The 17,602-nt window shown below is 35.2% G+C and overlaps 1 protein-coding gene across 5 annotated transcripts in view; it reads left to right on the forward strand.

The window, feature by feature from the left end:
* Positions 1–17,602, forward strand: part of LOC127877774 (tubulin monoglutamylase TTLL4-like) — a 98,571-nt gene that overhangs the window by 65,893 nt on the left and 15,076 nt on the right. For 2 of the 5 annotated variants that reach the window (XM_052424003.1, XM_052424005.1), the window contains exons 15-18: positions 1,862–1,973; positions 3,003–3,213; positions 6,115–6,188; positions 7,851–7,951. In XM_052424003.1, coding sequence (XP_052279963.1) covers positions 1,862–1,973; positions 3,003–3,213; positions 6,115–6,188; positions 7,851–7,951 — 498 coding nt within the window. Of the gene's footprint in view, positions 1–1,861; positions 1,974–3,002; positions 3,214–6,114; positions 6,189–7,850; positions 7,952–8,495; positions 8,532–10,151; positions 10,276–17,602 lie in introns of those variants that run through there. The other 3 variants (XM_052424002.1, XM_052424004.1, XM_052424006.1) reach the window with 3 other exon arrangements.

Genomic DNA, 17,602 nt, shown 5'->3' on the forward strand with positions numbered 1-17,602 from the left:
TGATTACTGTTTGATTTTTTTAGAGTGACATATTTTATAATGCTGCTATTTAGAAAAACACTTTTAGTTCACCATAATGGTTTCAAAAATCAATTGCACATTAATAAGACATTTTTATTCACCACTGTACCATAGGCAGTTCTGTAAAAAACAAAACTGGCAGTAGTTTTGGGCAGTAATAACATTCAGTGCATTAGGTAGAGGTGTAAATAATTTTGGGTAATTACTCTTAACTTTCAGAAACTCTTATTACATTTTTGGACACCCTCTTATTAGCAAAATTTATTTTTGGGACTGCCAATTTTTCAGACACCCAGATTTTTTCAAATGTTTAATGACATAACTTTTTCGGACTCTTGAATTAAAAAAAAACAACCTATTTGCCTAAATCCGGTTACACATCACACATGATATAACCAGGTTTTTTTCTGCTATTTATAAAATGTTGTACAACGGACCCGATCCATAAGCAAACGGACATGATCTCAAACTGAAATTGCAAAAATAATGTATACCTATAATTTATATGATTTTGTCCCGATATGTCAATATTTGTTGATAAAAAAATCCCAATTTGTTCCATTTTGTCCATTTGTCCAAAATTCTCATTAACCAGGTTTTCCGAAGGAAAAAACTGGTTATTAGATTGGCGAATGCGGGCGGGCTGGCTGGCTGGCGGGCTGGCTGGCTGGCTGGCTGGCGGGCTGGCGGAATAAGCTTGTCCGGGCCATAACTATGTCGTTCATTGTCAGATTTTAAAATCATTTGGCACATTTGTTCACCATCATTGGACGGTGTGTCGCGCGAAATAATTACGTCGATATCTCCAAGGTCAAGGTCACACTTTGAGTTCAAAGGTCAAAAATGGCCATAAATGAGCTTGTCCGAGCCATAACTATGTCGTTCATCGTCAGATTTTAAAATCATTTGGCACATTTGTTCACCATCATTGGACGGTGTGTCGCGCGAAATAATTACGTCGATATCTCCAAGGTCAAGGTCACACTTTGAGTTCAAAGGTCAAAAATGGCCATAAATGAGCTTGTCCTGGCCATAACTATGTCATTCATTGTGAGATTTTAAAATCATTTGGCACATTTGTTCACCATCATGGGACGGTGTGTCCCACGAAAGAATCACGTCAATATCTCCAATGTCAAGGTCGCCACGACTAAAAATAGATTTAAAAAAAAAAAAACTTACAAAGGGGGTTAATTTTTTTTGGTCATTTCAAAAGTTCAGTTTGAGTTTTCTCCCTTTATCAGAATTTTTTTTCACAATGAAAACCTGGTTTTGTGACAATTTTGTCCCTTGTTTGCCATTTAATTGAATTAAAAAAAAATCCCCAAAATGGCTATACAGGCCGACATTATTTTGACAGCAGGAACAATGGTTCCTAGTTATTTTGACAACGCAGACATTTTGTTCCTTCATTATTTTGACAGCCATGACATTTGTTCTTACATACCTACGTTATTTTGACAGTCCAGACATTGGTTCCTACATTATATTGCCTGTAGAAATAATTTGTCCGTTGAACATTAAAAATTGCATGCATTCTCATTATCATATGAATCTGTGCCAGTGCAATTTTTAGTATTCAAGGTTAAACAAAGTTTTAAGAAATTACCTGTTATTTATGGCGTTGAATGACGTTTGACACTTCTGTAACAAGTTCTCTTGTGTTAGGTTATCATAAACACAATCTAAGTCCATTTTGTTTATCAATTTATTATTCTAGATAGCTTTCAAATAATGCTAGATAGCTACAATACAATGCAAGAAAGCTATTATGTTAGCTATAATGCATAATATGCTAAATATGTAGAACATTTTGGGATAAAAATTCATTAATTTTCAGCAATTATGTGCCACCCAATAATGTCTGCATGGACAAACGCTTGTTCAGTCAGCAACTCTCCCCAGATGAGAGAGCAAAGCATGCGTACTATAGCCAGCGGTATCAAGATGAGGTAAATATATAGTGTAATGTAGCCTATAATTACTTATTTTTAACCTGTTTATTTAAGCTTGATTATGCGATGAAAGCTTCAGACGCCATTGAGTCTGTTTCCTTGAAAGAACCAGTACTTGGTGTCTTTGGGGGGATATAAAAAGAATGCTCCCACAGTGGGGATCGAGCCCTTGATCCCGAGCACTTGACCCCCTGGTTGCCAGACGGACACCATACCTGTAGTAACTTATTGCTGTGTAACCTGTTTATATTGTTGACCTGCTTAAGTCAACGGTATAATGTCATGGTAAATATATATAGTGTTATGTAGCCTATCAGGAGGGTCATTTATAGTGGCATGTTATTCATTTCAAAACCCAGACTGATCTTTACAACATTGTAGTTCTAAATATTTATGAATTATTTGAATTTGGAGCAACTTATTCACACAGTTCTCAACATCTGATTGAACACCCTGCTACAACGTAGAGGGCAATATCCACGTACCTAAATTACCATAAACTTCTGTCTGTCTGTAGACCCAAAATTGTCCTGCAAAGTTAACATTCAAACCCGCATGTATTGTTCTTCATGCCATGTGAAGTTTTACAAGTGCAGTTGTGATAACTGATTTAAAATTGCAAAAGTTATGCCCCCTTTTTAGCAAGTAGAGCAGACTATACTGGATATACTGACGCCGGACGACGGGCATTGTTGTTATCTTTCGTTAACTATTTCAAAAGTTATGCAACTTTTTTAGCAAATAAAGGGGAAAAAACTTGACATATTGTTGTGCAAGTTCAATTGTTATTATCTCCTGTTAAAAATTGCAAAAATTATGTCGCTTCTTCAGCAAGTACAACAGACTATACTGGTCAACCCAACACCGGACGACAAACAGTTCCTCAAACTTGCATGTACTGTTGCTCATGATGTGAAGTTATGCAACTGCAATTTATATTATCTACCCTTTTTTCGGGGGCATATGTCATCCTATGAAGACAGCTTTTATTTAGTTTCAAATCACAAAAGTTATTTACCTTTTCAGCAAGTACAGCAGACGATACTGGACATCCTGACGCCGGACAATGTACGGTTCCTCACGGAGTCCATTGACGAGGACTCTAGGAAGGGCGGGTTCCAGAGGGTCTTCCCCACGCCTTCCACCCACAAATACCTCAAGTACTTCGAGACGCCCCGTTACTACAACCTGCTACTCAACCAGTGGGTGCAGCGCTTCAACCGCATGGAACAGAGGGGTGGGTATTTTGTATAGAGTGAATCGAACAGAAGGGCGGGTATTTGGTATACACTTATTTATTTATGTATTTAAGACCTCAAATATGTGATGTTGATACGAATATATTGGACCTTCAAAAATATGCTACACAAGTTTTATGTGTCTGGTTTGTTTCTACAATCAATTAGCTAAGTTGGTAAAGAAGTGGTCTAAAAAATACCCACGGAACAGAGGGGTTGGTATTTATAAATAGATGACTTTGATTGCAGAGATTCAACTGCATGGAACAGAGGGGTGGGTATATAGCCTTATTAGGGCGACAAATATGGGACATTAATTTGAATATATATATTGGACCTCCAAACATAGACAAGACAAGACAAAAAATTATTTCGTAAATAAAGGCCACTTGCCCAAAATACAGCATATATTAGTAACAACATATTATTATTTTTGAGTTGTGATTGCATCAAGTTTGAACATCAATTTTGTTCTACATCTTTCTTTTTCATTATTTCAGTTACAAAAAAGGCTATGCTTTTTAATTTACTTTTATCAGAAGTTTGCATAAGATTGCACAAATTTAGGAAATTTTGTTCACCATTGTACCATGAAAAGATAAACATTTGCCTTTCTTAGTTGAACATTTAAAAAATACATGAAACTCATCTTCAATACATACATTATTAAAATAGACAGAACAATATGTACATATTCGGTGTTCTCTTGAAATTCCTAAATGCCGACCAGTTTCAATTGCTAATTTATGGCTTGAACAACGGAATCTAGCAACTGACTTTTGAACATAAAATGGTATGTCGATAAACAAATATTTTTCTGGGTTTAGCATAGATTTGAATTGTTTGTAAGTATCACATCTTGATGAGTTTCCTATAGTTTCAATCCAGTTCTGTGAATTACAATCAATCAATCTTTGTTTAAATGACATTAAGAATAATTCCACGTTTCCTATCTCTTGACTAATCCAAACACAACCAAATCCATATCGGTACAAAATATTTTTTACAGCTGTCACCCAATTAGTTCTTCCAATTTCGTCATGTCGCTTTAACATAATATAACAATTTCTAGGATATCGATCATCTGTCATACTAATCAATTAACACCAATATTTAATGCATTTTACGTGATGCTCTATACACAGAGGTAATCTACCACATTCTCCTAGTACAATGCTATCATTTACAGATTTATTTACACCAAGAAAATATTTACAATACTTGATTTGTAATTTTTCGAGAATGTCTGAGAATTCTATTCCATAAATCTCAGAGCCATATGTAAGTATAGGTTTTACTATTGAATCAAACAATTCAAAATATTCAGTGTATGAAAAATATCCAAAGTTTCTTTGGTATGATTTAATAGCAAAAATAGATTTTTTGGGCTTGAGCTGCAAGTTTTTCTTTCGCTTTTCTCCATGACAATTTGAGTGTAAAAAGAAGACCCATGTATTTATATACAGATGTGACTTTTACGGGATTATTTTTTAAGACCCAATGTTCGTATGATCTTAGCGGACCCGTTTTTAAAAACAATGATTTCCGTCTTTTGTTGGTTAACTGTCATATCAGTATTTTCACAAAATTCCGATATAGAGTTTAATTGTGATTGTAGCTCGATCGCAGTATCAGCGCAGCCCGCAACGTCATTGGCAAAAAGAAATCAAATTATATCGGAAATGTCTTCGGTGATAAAAATACCCCTATGACCTTTAGATTTCAGAAAGGTAGACAACTCGTTCATGTATAAATTAAAAATTATTGTACTGGCTACGTCCCCTTGCCTAGTACCGATGTTACAATTGAAGTTTTGCGTGACATTTTTATCATTTATCCATACACATCCCGGTAGATTTGAATACATGGATTTTAATACTTGAAAAAGCTTCCCTCTAACACCATTTTTACACATAGTTGTAAATAGTTTATGAATAATCAAACTATCAAATGCTTTTTGAAAATCGACGTAAAGCACATAAAACCTACCACCAGGTTTGCACGTATATTTTTTAACCATGCTTCGAAGAGTAAATAAATTATCAATGGTTGAATATCCCTTGCCAAAACCGGCTTGTGATTCTGCTATTTTATTGTTTAAATCTGCCCATTTGCATAGTCTGTTGTATACGATATTGGAGAATATTTTATACATTACATTAATTAAAGATATACCTCTATAATTTGAGGGGTCATCTGTAGCGCCTGACTTATATGCCGGCACAATTATACTATCCCGCCAAGTATTTGGAAAAAATCCTGTATTAAGAATCTTATTAAATAAATCGCGAAATAAAGGTGTTATCAGATGCATCGTACTTTTATAAAATTCCGCCCCAAGGCCATCGGTCCCTTGCGATTTTCCATCTTTGAGTTTTGAAATACTTTTTATTATTTCTTCGTTAGTGATTTCTGTGTTTAAAATTTGATCTTGATCCTTTTCAGTTTCATTAACCTCTAGGTTTATATCATTTAGACTTGGTTGATTGTCTTTACAAAGAAGGCTTTTAAAATAATCCTACCATGCTAATGGAGCTATATTACAAGAAACTTTGTTGTTCTTCTTATTACTACCTTTTATTATTTTCCAGAACAACTCTGGTTTAGTACGCGATAAAACCAATTCGTTCGGTTTCGTCGTTTGATACGCTTGTTTTTTGGCAGAGCACATATTTTTAAACCTGTATGATGCGGCGTCTCATCAGGGTCTGCGCTGTTTGCTTAAAGGAATTTCTGTAAGAAATATTCTAAATATAGAAATAAATATACCAGACATCTCTAATTTTGGAAATAAATTGATCCATTTTAGAAGGATGGAAGAGTCCACTAGGCATAAATGGGTTAATGTAATGCAAACAAATATAAATGACTACAGTGTTTGTTGCTTGATTATTTTCCAGGGATTGCCCTGCTCCAGTCTCTGTGCACAGAAGGCCTACATCTGGAGCTTTGTACAGAGAACCACAACCACCAGGTGCCCTACTGGAGGAAACTCTGCTTTAACCCTTTTCCCCATAAGAAGCAAAGTGAAAATGGCTTTTGCAACCAGCATAAAACCAGAACAGCCTGCGAGTAACTCGCAGTCTGTTCAGGTTTTATACTGTTTGCTGGTCATCAGTAACTAAGAGATGAAAATGAAGCCTTTGAAACTTGAATTTAGAAAGAATGGTATTTAATTAAATTTAACTTTCTAAGGGACAACAAATGTGTCAAAATGCATATCTAAGCGGTAAAGGGTTAAGTTTAATATTTGAAGATTGTTTGCTTCAAGTTTACTATTTGAAGATTGTTTGCTTTAAGTTTACTACTTGAAGATTGTTTGCGTTAAGTTTGCTATTGGAAGAATTTTTTGCTTAAAGTTTGCTATCAGGAAACTCTGCCTATGGGTTGCTCTTTGCTGAAGTGGTTTTGTTTTTTGGCAAATGTTGGGCCAAAATTCAGCCCTATTCCCTTACTCTAAAAGTATATATTTTTCCTGATGACTGCCTAAAATTCCAAGTTTCCAAAGATTAACCTTTTCCTGACCTTAATGCAAGAACTGTTACATTGCATGCGTTATTGCAAGAACTGTTACATTGCATACGTTCTTATTGCAAGAACTGTTACATTGCATGCGTTCTTAATGCAAGAACTGTTACATTGCATGCGTTAATGCAAGAACTGTTACATTGCATGCGTTAATGCAAGAACTGTTACATTGCATGCGTTAATGCAAGAACTGTTACATTGCATGCGTTAATGCAAGAACTGTTACATTGCATGCATTCACCTTAATGCAAGAACTGTTACATTGCATGCGTTCTTTCAAAACATGGCTCTATTCAATTCCATTTAGGAGGACTGTACAGAAAATGGTTTTAAGGGGATAGTAAATCGATCTAATAAAATAAAATGGTTACTGAGTTTTAACAATACTAGTGACTGGGATTTCATATGTTTGGTATCCAATGATGGAACGTTCCTAAATTTCTCTGAAGGAGCTAAGTACTCGTTCTACCCAGGAAAGGACTCCCGATCTTCTCAATAAGCCTTTTGCTGTTCATGCAATCAAGCTCAAAATAAAAGGTATTAGCTGAACGCTTGCACATTGGGGATAAACCCGTTTCCTTTAGACGCCATGTTCACTGCACCATGGCAACTAAACAAAACTTTTTTTAATAGAAATGTTTTTCCAGGCTTCCATTGGGTAAAAATTTTATTTAGCCAAATTTTCCTCGCTATGGCAATTTATTTTTTTATGCCCCCGGATCAAATGATCGGGGGAATATTGTTTTTGGCCTGTCTGTCATTCTGTCCCAAAACTTTAATCTTGGTTAAAGTTTGTGATAACTTTTGCAATATTGAAGAAAGCAACTTGATTTTTGTCATGCATGTGTATCTCATGGAGCTGCACATTTTGAGTGGTGAAAGGTCAAGGTCATCATTCAAGGTCAAAGGTCAAATAAATGGCTTCAAAGCGGCGCAATAGGGGACATTGTGTTTTTGACGAACACATCTCTTGTTTTGACTATTTATTGGTTTTTATGAAGAAATTATTGTAGCAAAGTATGAATTCCTTTAGCGAAATGTGTCAATATGTAGCCATTGGCCAATGGAAGAGTAAGGCCTGCTTTTAAAAGTACATGTTCTGTTTTAGTGGAATCCCCCGAACGCCACCTGCCACTCGTATCGGGGAGATCGTTTGCTGAGTGCCCCGGTCTCGAAACATTTGAAAGACGGCGAGGCCTTAAAATCCAGGTAAATTAACACAGGAGCTATAATTATCTTGTTCAATTATTAGAAATGAGCCTAGCTCTGGGAAAACAAGTGTCTTCCTAGAAGAGCCTGTGCTGTCTGCACAGGCTAGTTAGGGATGACACTTTATGCTTTTGGGACAAAACTTTGTGCACATTCATTAGGCTTCGTTTTCCCAGGATGCGGCTCAAATTAAAAAACAATTTGGCCTGCTTTTGTTTATTAATTCTGCACTTTTACTGTAAATAAATCGGCCACTGTTATATTACATTGGGCTGCATCTTGAAACTTGCCATGTGGGAATATTTGTTGTTTTTAGCTTGTAAATGTTGTACTTAAAACATCAACGAAGTCCCCATGCATTTGCCTGCGTTTTGAGACACACAAAAGTATTTGTTATCAAATCTGCAATAGTTTTTCTATTTAGCCTTCTATGTCTTCAAATGCAGGTAGTTTAATTCCAGTTTAGAGCACTTGTTACTTGTGTGTAAAATAATTAGGTGTCATAATATAATGCTTACAGGTTTTAAACGGTTTTGTTTTCTAGCAGATGAAATGGAGCGTGTGTGTGTAATACAACATGGTAACAAAATGATGCGTTATTTCTTTTTGTTATCCTTCAAGTTTACAATGTTAATGTTAAGCGTTACATTTGAATCTTGTTGTTTGCTGTTTCAGATTGATTAAGTTGAGGTTTCTTGAGTTTTAATTGTTACAAATCTAAATCAGATAATAATGCTGTGGATTTTGATTGTGGTCAAGTATGTGAAACGGGATGTATTCTGTGCTCCAGCGAGGATTTGAAAAGGGCAGGGTGGGCTATTTTGTCAAAAGGGCACTTTTAAGCGCGCAGTATTTTGTCAAAAGGGCACTTTCGAGCGTGCAGAATTTTTTCAAAAGAACACTTTTTAGTTTGCAGCATTGTTGTCAAAAGGGCACTTTCGAGCTTCTGGATTATTCATTTTGATATTATTAATAATTATTAGAATATATTATTTCCATTTTTATTAAACCATGTAAATAAAATGTCTACAATGAGTATTAAAAAAATATCAATGTAATAAGAGATTCATTAATTATAATATGTCTCGAAAAAAAATAAAAAAATATTTTGTGTTGATGTTAGAAATAAAATGGAAGGGCAGGGTGGGGGCACCTTTCCATTTAGGCCTATCTGGAGCTTTGTGCATAATTATACCCCCTGCATCAAAGATGAGGGGGTTTATTTTACTCACCATGGTCTGTCTGTCCATTCCTAGAAGCAAACTTCTCTCATAAAGATCTCCTACGCTTTTGAATGTACAACATTCAATGTTATCATATGTTCAAAACTGCTTAAATGCTGCCACTTCATTAATTTCTAGAACAAATATTATTGTGACTTTCTACAAATTAAAACATGAGGCATCGGGGTATCTATTTCTACTGTAAAAAGCTGTTGTGAATTTTTTAGAACATATTCTTCATTTTTAGCCATTACTTTAAACACCTTGATTTCCCCACTTAACTGAAAACATTAATCAGGGCATTATATTTTTTTCTGTTTTTTGAGTGGCTCTTGGAATTTTGGAATTGAAAGTTTTCAAAATTTTAAATAACCATATGTTGTTATATATTATGCCCATTTCAAAAGTTATACTTTTTGTTTGACCAATGTTCAAATGACATAATTTTGTGTGACCAATGTTCAAATGGCATACTTTTGTCTGACCAATGTTCAAATAACATACTTTTTTTGGACCAATTTTCAAATTACATACTTTTGTTTGACCAATTTTCAAATGACAAACTTTTGTTTGACCACTCTTCAAATGATAAACTTTTTGTATGACCAATGTTCAAAGGACAAAGTTTTGTTTTACCAATGTTCAAATGACCTACTTTTGTTTGACCTATATGTTCAAAAGATGAACTCTTGTTTGACAAATCAAGATGAAGATTTCATTTTTAGCCTGTTTATAAATTGATAATGATTTTTCAGTTTAACCATTACAAGCAAATTTTTAATTCTTATAATATACCTATGGAGATAGAAAAATCAATATCCTGTTGTTTTTTTAGAGACTTGCTTCAAAGATTGGTTCCAAATTGACCAAAAAAAAAGAAAAAAAAAACAACAACTGCTATGGTCCTATGAGATTTTCTCAGTTTCAATTATTAAAAAGTTTTCTGTAAGACGGATGAAGTCACCATTTTTTTTCAGGCGCAAAAGTAGGGAAAGTAAACCAGAGAATACAAACAAAAGTCTTCTGCATGATCATGATCGGGTAGGCTGGTATGTGCGAAGCCTACCAAATATATCAAAACAGTAAGAAATCCCCTTCAGGAAACTTTTTTGGGTTATGGAAAAGGGTAGTTTGTATTTATCTTAACGGAGCTTTTATGATCTGTGGACATAATGTATGCAGTTGATTTAGGTGTTTGGTGGTTGAGGGTCAATACTCAGTAAATCCTATTTTGCTTTAAAAAAAAATTAATCTTTATGTGATTCTGGTTTTTGGATACCACTTTGGTGTTGTTCGATAATTATACTTAATTGTGATAGTGGTAAAATGGTACTTTGGTTAGGTAAATGTTGCGTATTACTGACACCATTTTAACTAATAAGCCATAGGTGAAGTTTCAACAAATCATTACTGCAGCAGGTATTGTAAAGCCATTATTAGGTGAAAAGTTAATGAAATTGTTCCCTGCTTAAAGGGAGATCCTATTCCATATTGGACAGTTCGAGTTTGATCTTTCTGAAACACACAATAAAGTAGGTACATATAAAATAAAATAAGAGCATTTTGTAGCATACAGTGCTATTTAGTTTTGAACTTATTTATTTTAGCTTCATTGCAAACAAGCCTAAGGCTTGTTTTAAACGCTTTCGAGTCTATGGGGGAGATCGAAGAACGCTCCCACAGTGGGGATGGAACCCGTGACCTCCAGGTCGCTAGGCGGACACCATATCCATTACACCACGGCGACAACATCTTGTTGTACTTGTAACTAACTGGCAAACTCAACTTTGACTCATCCAATATGGTACCTTAGCTGTGTACAAGTCCAAATATGTCACAGTATCATAGACTGGTACCTTAGCTGTGTACAAGTCCAAATATGTCACAGTATCATAGACAACACTTTAACATGACCATTATATTACATGTATTGTACATAAATGCTTGTTGACATCATTTAAAGTGCTGTTCATTAATTGATATAGTGATGTATTTCACTAGTTGAACTGAAAGTTTTGTTTCTGCTGAATATATGTTCATGAGATACAATAGTTTCATGTTTTATCTTGACTGAAATTAATTTGAACGTTTGTGAAAATTATTTTACCCTCCACAACGTTTTTTAGGGGGGTGGTCTGGAATTCACAGTGACATTGTCTAGCTAGCTTTGATATGCATTAAATGTAGGATATTTGTTGGATGGTGGAATTAATCAAATTTAATTCACGAGTGATCTTTAAAAAATATTTTGTTGTATAATTATGAGTGAATTAAAATAGATTTTCCACCAAATCCAACACATTTTCTGCTATTTTATGCTTACAAATGATTATATTTGTATTTTAACTGAAATAATGACGTCATATTTCAGGAAAACGACGTCAATTCACAGTATAACAGTGAATAATATTGATAATAATCACTGTTAAATGATCTGTTTTAATTCACTAATATTTCTCTATAAACCACCGGATAGCATACAATAAAGTTTGTTTATTTGTTATTACCATATCAGACGCGAACAGACTTTTCATGGAAGTATAATGAAGGTAGGGGTAAATTTTGTCCTGTTATGATATCTATCATGTATATCATGTATCATTCGTGGTTTTGTCAGCTTAAAGAGGTGCAAGTGTTTTGTTTGTATCTATATTAACATTATGTTGAACTAGAAAAAGGTCAATTGTAAAATCACTATTGATTTATTGCATCTTTCACTAATTTTGGACATGATTTATTGCATCTTTCACTAATTTTGGACATGATTTATTGCATCTTTCACTAATTTTGGACATGTGAGTGGGTTAGGGTTCGTGTTTTGGACTGTTAACCCTTTCCCACTCAGAAGCAAAGTGAAAATGGCTATGTGCAAACAGCATAAAACTAGAACAGCCAGCGAGTATCTCGCAGTCTGTTCAGGGTTTTATGCTGTTTGCTGTTCATCAGTATCTAAGGATTGGAAATGAAGCCTTTAAAACTTGAATCCATTAAGAAAGGTCTTTATTTAAATCTAACTTTGTAAGGGACTACAAATGCTTCAAATATCATGTCTTGAAGACTAATGGTGCAAAGTGGCTGTCCAGCTAACACCATGGTTGGTTCACTCGCTTCTCACCTAGGCAACCTGGGTTCAATTCCCGTTACCGGCAGCATGTGAGTTTGGTTGATGGTCACCATACTGGACAGGTTGGGGTTAGTCACCAAAATTGAAAAAAAATGAAAAAAATCAGTATCAATGAAAAAATTGAAAAAACTTTCAGTATTAAAGAAGAAGCTGGAAATTGCAGCTTGGTTTCAAAATTCGCCCCAACTTTTGTGAGTGTAGAAAGTAAATTATGTGTGAGTGCTGGGGCCCACTCCGGGTCCACACATAATGAAGCCTCTGGTTTGGAAAGGATCTCATAAACTTCGAAATACACGCACTTGGTGCAAAGTTAGAGATTGTAACTTGAGTGGATTACTATAAGTGAACTTTTATCAAAGCGCTAGTGCTTAAACTGGGCGGATCTGTGAATGGAAGGGGTAGTAAGCTACATAAAAGTTTCTCGAATGTCACTTGAATGGCGCATCAGTGTGATATATAAGCTCTATGGGAGTTTATAACCATAAAATTAACTATTGTCAAGTGTTTTGGATATGGACACTGACATGCAATCTCTTTAGTATATCTATGTATGATTAATGTTATATAATAATATGAAAATATATATTGGTTTGGTTAAGTATGTTATGTCAAGCAAACTATGAGGTGACCCTTTTCTAGTAGCATTGCAGCTTTGACGTCAGGTGATTTGGTTTATTTTTGTACAAAGACTGTCCACTATTTTTGTTGTCGTTGTTACAGTTATTTGTGGTAATTATACTTATTAAATTGGGACAAAGAGATGTGATGACTAAATATATCCATGTATATGTTATAAGTTATGAATTTGTGTAGGTTGTATGCACCTAAAGTCTTTCTCTTGATGACACTAGCAGCAACTTTGTGGGAAAACTGGGCTTAATGCATGTGCTCTATTGTGTCATCCAAGATTAGCCTGTGCAATCTGCACAGGCTAATCAAGGATGACACTTTCCGCTGAAATTCGATTTTCATTTAGAAGAGAATTTCCTTCAACAAAAAATTCCATTAAAGCGGAAAGTGTCGTATTTGATTAGCCTAATCAGACTGCACAGGCTAATCGGGGAAGAGACTTTACTTCCATGAATTAATCCCGGTTTTCCCAAAGCTTGGCTTATCAACAATACATTTGCCCAGTAATTTCATTTTCAACATTATTGTCAGCAAATCGTCCGCCGCTTTATCTCCACTGAAGAGAGAATCTTTGCCTAGAAACTCTATGCAAAACCCCGCCACTCAAAATTCCACCCCGTTACGCTACACGCACTCCCCAATGCTTCCCAAGGACCCTGCCAGGGCAGAATCTCGGGAAAGTAAAAGAAAATCGCAAATGGTCCTTTACCGTCGCCGAATTATGCTTCTCAGCACGGTAAAAATTTGAAATTAAAAATAGTATGAACAACATGCTTTTTTGTGACTTACATAATACGTACAGTTTGTGATCAATGCAATATTTTTCTTAGAGATTGTGTAAAGCGTATAAATTTTCAGTTTTACATGAATTTGCAATATATCTTATTCAGGGATATTCATATTTGTCTGCGAGATTGTGTAAAGCATGTAAAATTATCAGTTTTATTTGAATTATCAATATCTCTTATTTATTGATATTTCCTTTCTGTTAATTGTAATTACACTGCTGTTAATTGTAATTACACTTCTTTTAATCGTAATTACACTTCTGTTAATTGTAATTACACTGATATTATATAATTAATTAAAAAAAAAAATGTTATCAAAACATTTTTTTTTAAATAAAAGACACATTTTTGAATTCTGTTTTCTGCCATCAGACCTTCTCATCTATTGAAATACTTACCATGAAATGCAATATTGTTTTAGGTGACCAGCATTGATCTTTATGCGAAAAGAAACAAAAATTAGTAACCCTAGGTAACGATAATGAATTTTTATTACCCGACATGAAAGCATGTTTGTGTATTTTGATGGACAAGTTCGCGTATTTGAACTTGATTTTGTTTCTTCCAGTTTGCATGACTTGCATGGGAAGTGGTTGTAATGCTTTGAAATCTTGCTCGGCAGAATGGTCATTGTTTCATTATATGTTGAACATTGTTGAATAATTATCATAAAACTTTGTTCACATATCATAATTGGAGTTTGTTTTTTTGGACATTGTGTACACAATGTTTACGTATCATGTTGATATCAGTGTTTAGATACTGCAAGTATAATGTTATGTTTTCCAGCATTTGAAAAATGCATGAAAGCACTTTGGTTGACCTTTATAAAGTCATTTAAATAACGTTTCGGGTTTATTCAGGTATAATGATATAATTTTTATTATGAAAAAAAATTGAGATATCATTGTTTACATATTATGAACACATTGCAGATATGTTATAACGATATCATTGTTACATATTATGAAGAAATTTGAGATATGTCACAATTGTATAAATATTTTTATTATCATGCCTATTTGTGTTTTATAAAAATCGCAAGACAATCTTAAGATATCATTGGCACATTGTTGTCATAACAATATCAATGTTTTGATTGGTTGGCAATTTGAAGAACTTGTTGTCCATGTATCATGGACATATGCGTGAGATATTTTGATTTAAAACTAAAATAACTTAGATGCTTCATTGAGATATCCTGGTAACAGTGTTACCGTATGAACACACTGTTACATATCAAACAACCTCTTTTTGAAAGCATTATGATAATACTTCTTATAAATCATGGACACATTTTTAGTACCATAATGCTAACGCGGCTTATAAATCATATGGCAATTTCAAAATGGTATACTACAAAGTTATCTTACATAGCTTATTGAGATATCATATGATAACACAGTGCTCTCTAGAAACTCCGACAGCCGTCTATTTCACCGTTTACATTCAATCTAGACCCCGGCTACTTTTCCCAAACATAATTATAAATTGAACTAGAAATGGCGCGGCAGAGGCCGACGCGTATCCCCACGCCGAATGTTTGACCTAGGTGTGCCCCAGGGTTGGTAATGGGGCCATGCATAGCTGAGATTGACCGTATTGTCATAAGAGAAGTTCATCATCAATTAGAAGTGAATTGGTGTAGAAATGAAGAAGTTATAGTAAAAGGCAATTTTGGGTGGGTGTGACATATGTGGGCAGGGCGCCCCAGGGTTGGTAATTGTGCCATGCATAGTTGAGATTGACCGTATTGTCATAAGAGAGGTTCAGTATCAATTTGAAGTGAATCGGTGTAGAAATGAAGAAATTATAGTAAAAGGCAATTTTGGGTGGGTGTGGTCTATGTGGGCGGGGCGCCCCAGGGTTGGTAATGGGGCCATGCATAGTTGAGATTGACTGTATTGTCTTAAGAGAAGTTCAATATCAATTTGAAGTGAATCGGTGTAGAAATGAAGAAATTATAGTAAAGGCAATTTTGGGTGGGTGTGGTCTATGTGGGCGGGGCCCCAGGGTTGGTTATGGGGCCATGCATAGTTGAGATTGACCCTAATGTCATAAGAGAAGTTCAGTATCAATTTGAAGTGAATCCGTGTAGAAATGAAAAAATTATAGTAAATGGAATTTTTTTGGTGGGTGTGGCCTATGTGGGCGGGCGCCCCAGGGTTGGGATTGGGGCCATGCATAGTTGAGATTGACCCTAATGTCATAACAAAAGTTCAGTATCAATTTGAAGTGAATCCGTGTAGAAATGAAAAAATTATAGTAAATGGAAATTTTTGGTGGGTGTGGCCTATGTGGGCGGGGCGCCCCAGGGTTGGGAATGGGGCCATGCATGGTTGAGATTGACCGTATTGTCATAGGTGAGGTCCAGTATCAATTTGAAGTGAATTGGTGTAGAAATAAAGAAGTAAATGTAAAATAACCTAAAAAAATGAGTGATAATTTCTGACGCGGCCCCACCCCAACCCCTATAACTTTTGACCCAGGGGTCAGATCAAAATTCCAAATAGTGCAGGGTCGCACATATGCTCATAGCTACCATGTGTGTAAATTTCAAGGTTCTAGTGCTTTTAGTGTAGGAGGAGATAGTGGCCAGGACGGACGGACAGACGGACGGACAGACGGACGGACGGACGGACGGCGGAGATCACCACAATATCCCCACCTTTTTTTCAAAAAGCGTGGGGATAAATAGGTTAAAAACACCCGTTTTATTGCTTCATCACGTCCTGCTACTTTGAAAACATAACTGGCTTTTCAAATTTTTCTGGAGAATACTGTGTTCAACAATGCTCCAATATCATAGAATTTGTGTTTACATATCCCAGTTATTAAACTGTTTGGATATCAGTGTAGTTATTATGCTCGAATAATATTTAACTCATAGAGCAACAGGTTGACCCATTATAACTTTTCATAATGTTTGTTTATATATAAATATCACTGGTAAAAGCTAGCCACGGGCATGGTTGGACAATGTGTGAGAAATATCCAAGAAAACAACCACCATGTTTTGTTACCGTGACAATCGAAAGAACAAAGAAAATGAAACAAAACATTTTCATATGAGTAAGACACAAAATCCAACATTTTTTGTGCAATTTTCCACTTGTAGTGATGAAAGCTCAGGGAATTGAAACGAGGTAGGCCGGTAATGAGAATAATGATTTTGCATGTCTTTGAGGTTTTTTTCTATCTAATATGTACATCTCTGAACAAATTCTGGGCGAATTCCACTGAAAGTCAAAACATATAAAGGCTGATAAGCCACATTGACTTTCTCTGGATTGATTATTTTTATACGCTTATATTTATATACACCAAGCACAATTATGCTAAACACCCTCTACAAATTGCGCAATCATTCGAGCTGCTCTGGAAAACTCGAGCTAAAAGCATGTGCATAAACTGTTGTCAGAGAATATAGACTGAGCAGTTTTCACAGGCTAATCTTCAACAACACTCTTCGCTTTCACCGGATTTTTTTATGCTCCCCGTTAATGTATTTTGGGGGGAGCATATAGTCTCCGCTTTGTCTGTCCGTGCGTGTGTGCATCCGTACGTCCACAATTTTTGTGCGGGCTATTTCTCAGCAACTTATGACCGGAATTCAATGAAACTTTATGGGAAGCTTCACTACCAAGAGGAGATGTGCATATTATCAGTGGGTTCTGGTCGGATGATTTTTCACAGAGTTATGGCCCTTTGAAATTTTCTATAAAAAAATTATTGTCCCCCCAACTACTGTGCCCTCAAGACGTTTCCTTTTATCTGAATATATAGTGCAATATTGTGACAAAAAAAAACCTTTTGGGAGCATCACCCGTCTCCGACGGTTTCTTGTGTTTAGAAGGAATTTCTTTTAAACAAAAAATTCCATAAA

This window comes from Dreissena polymorpha, chromosome 4 (assembly GCF_020536995.1).
Source record: "Dreissena polymorpha isolate Duluth1 chromosome 4, UMN_Dpol_1.0, whole genome shotgun sequence".
NCBI classification, from domain to species: Eukaryota; Metazoa; Mollusca; class Bivalvia; order Myida; family Dreissenidae; genus Dreissena; species Dreissena polymorpha.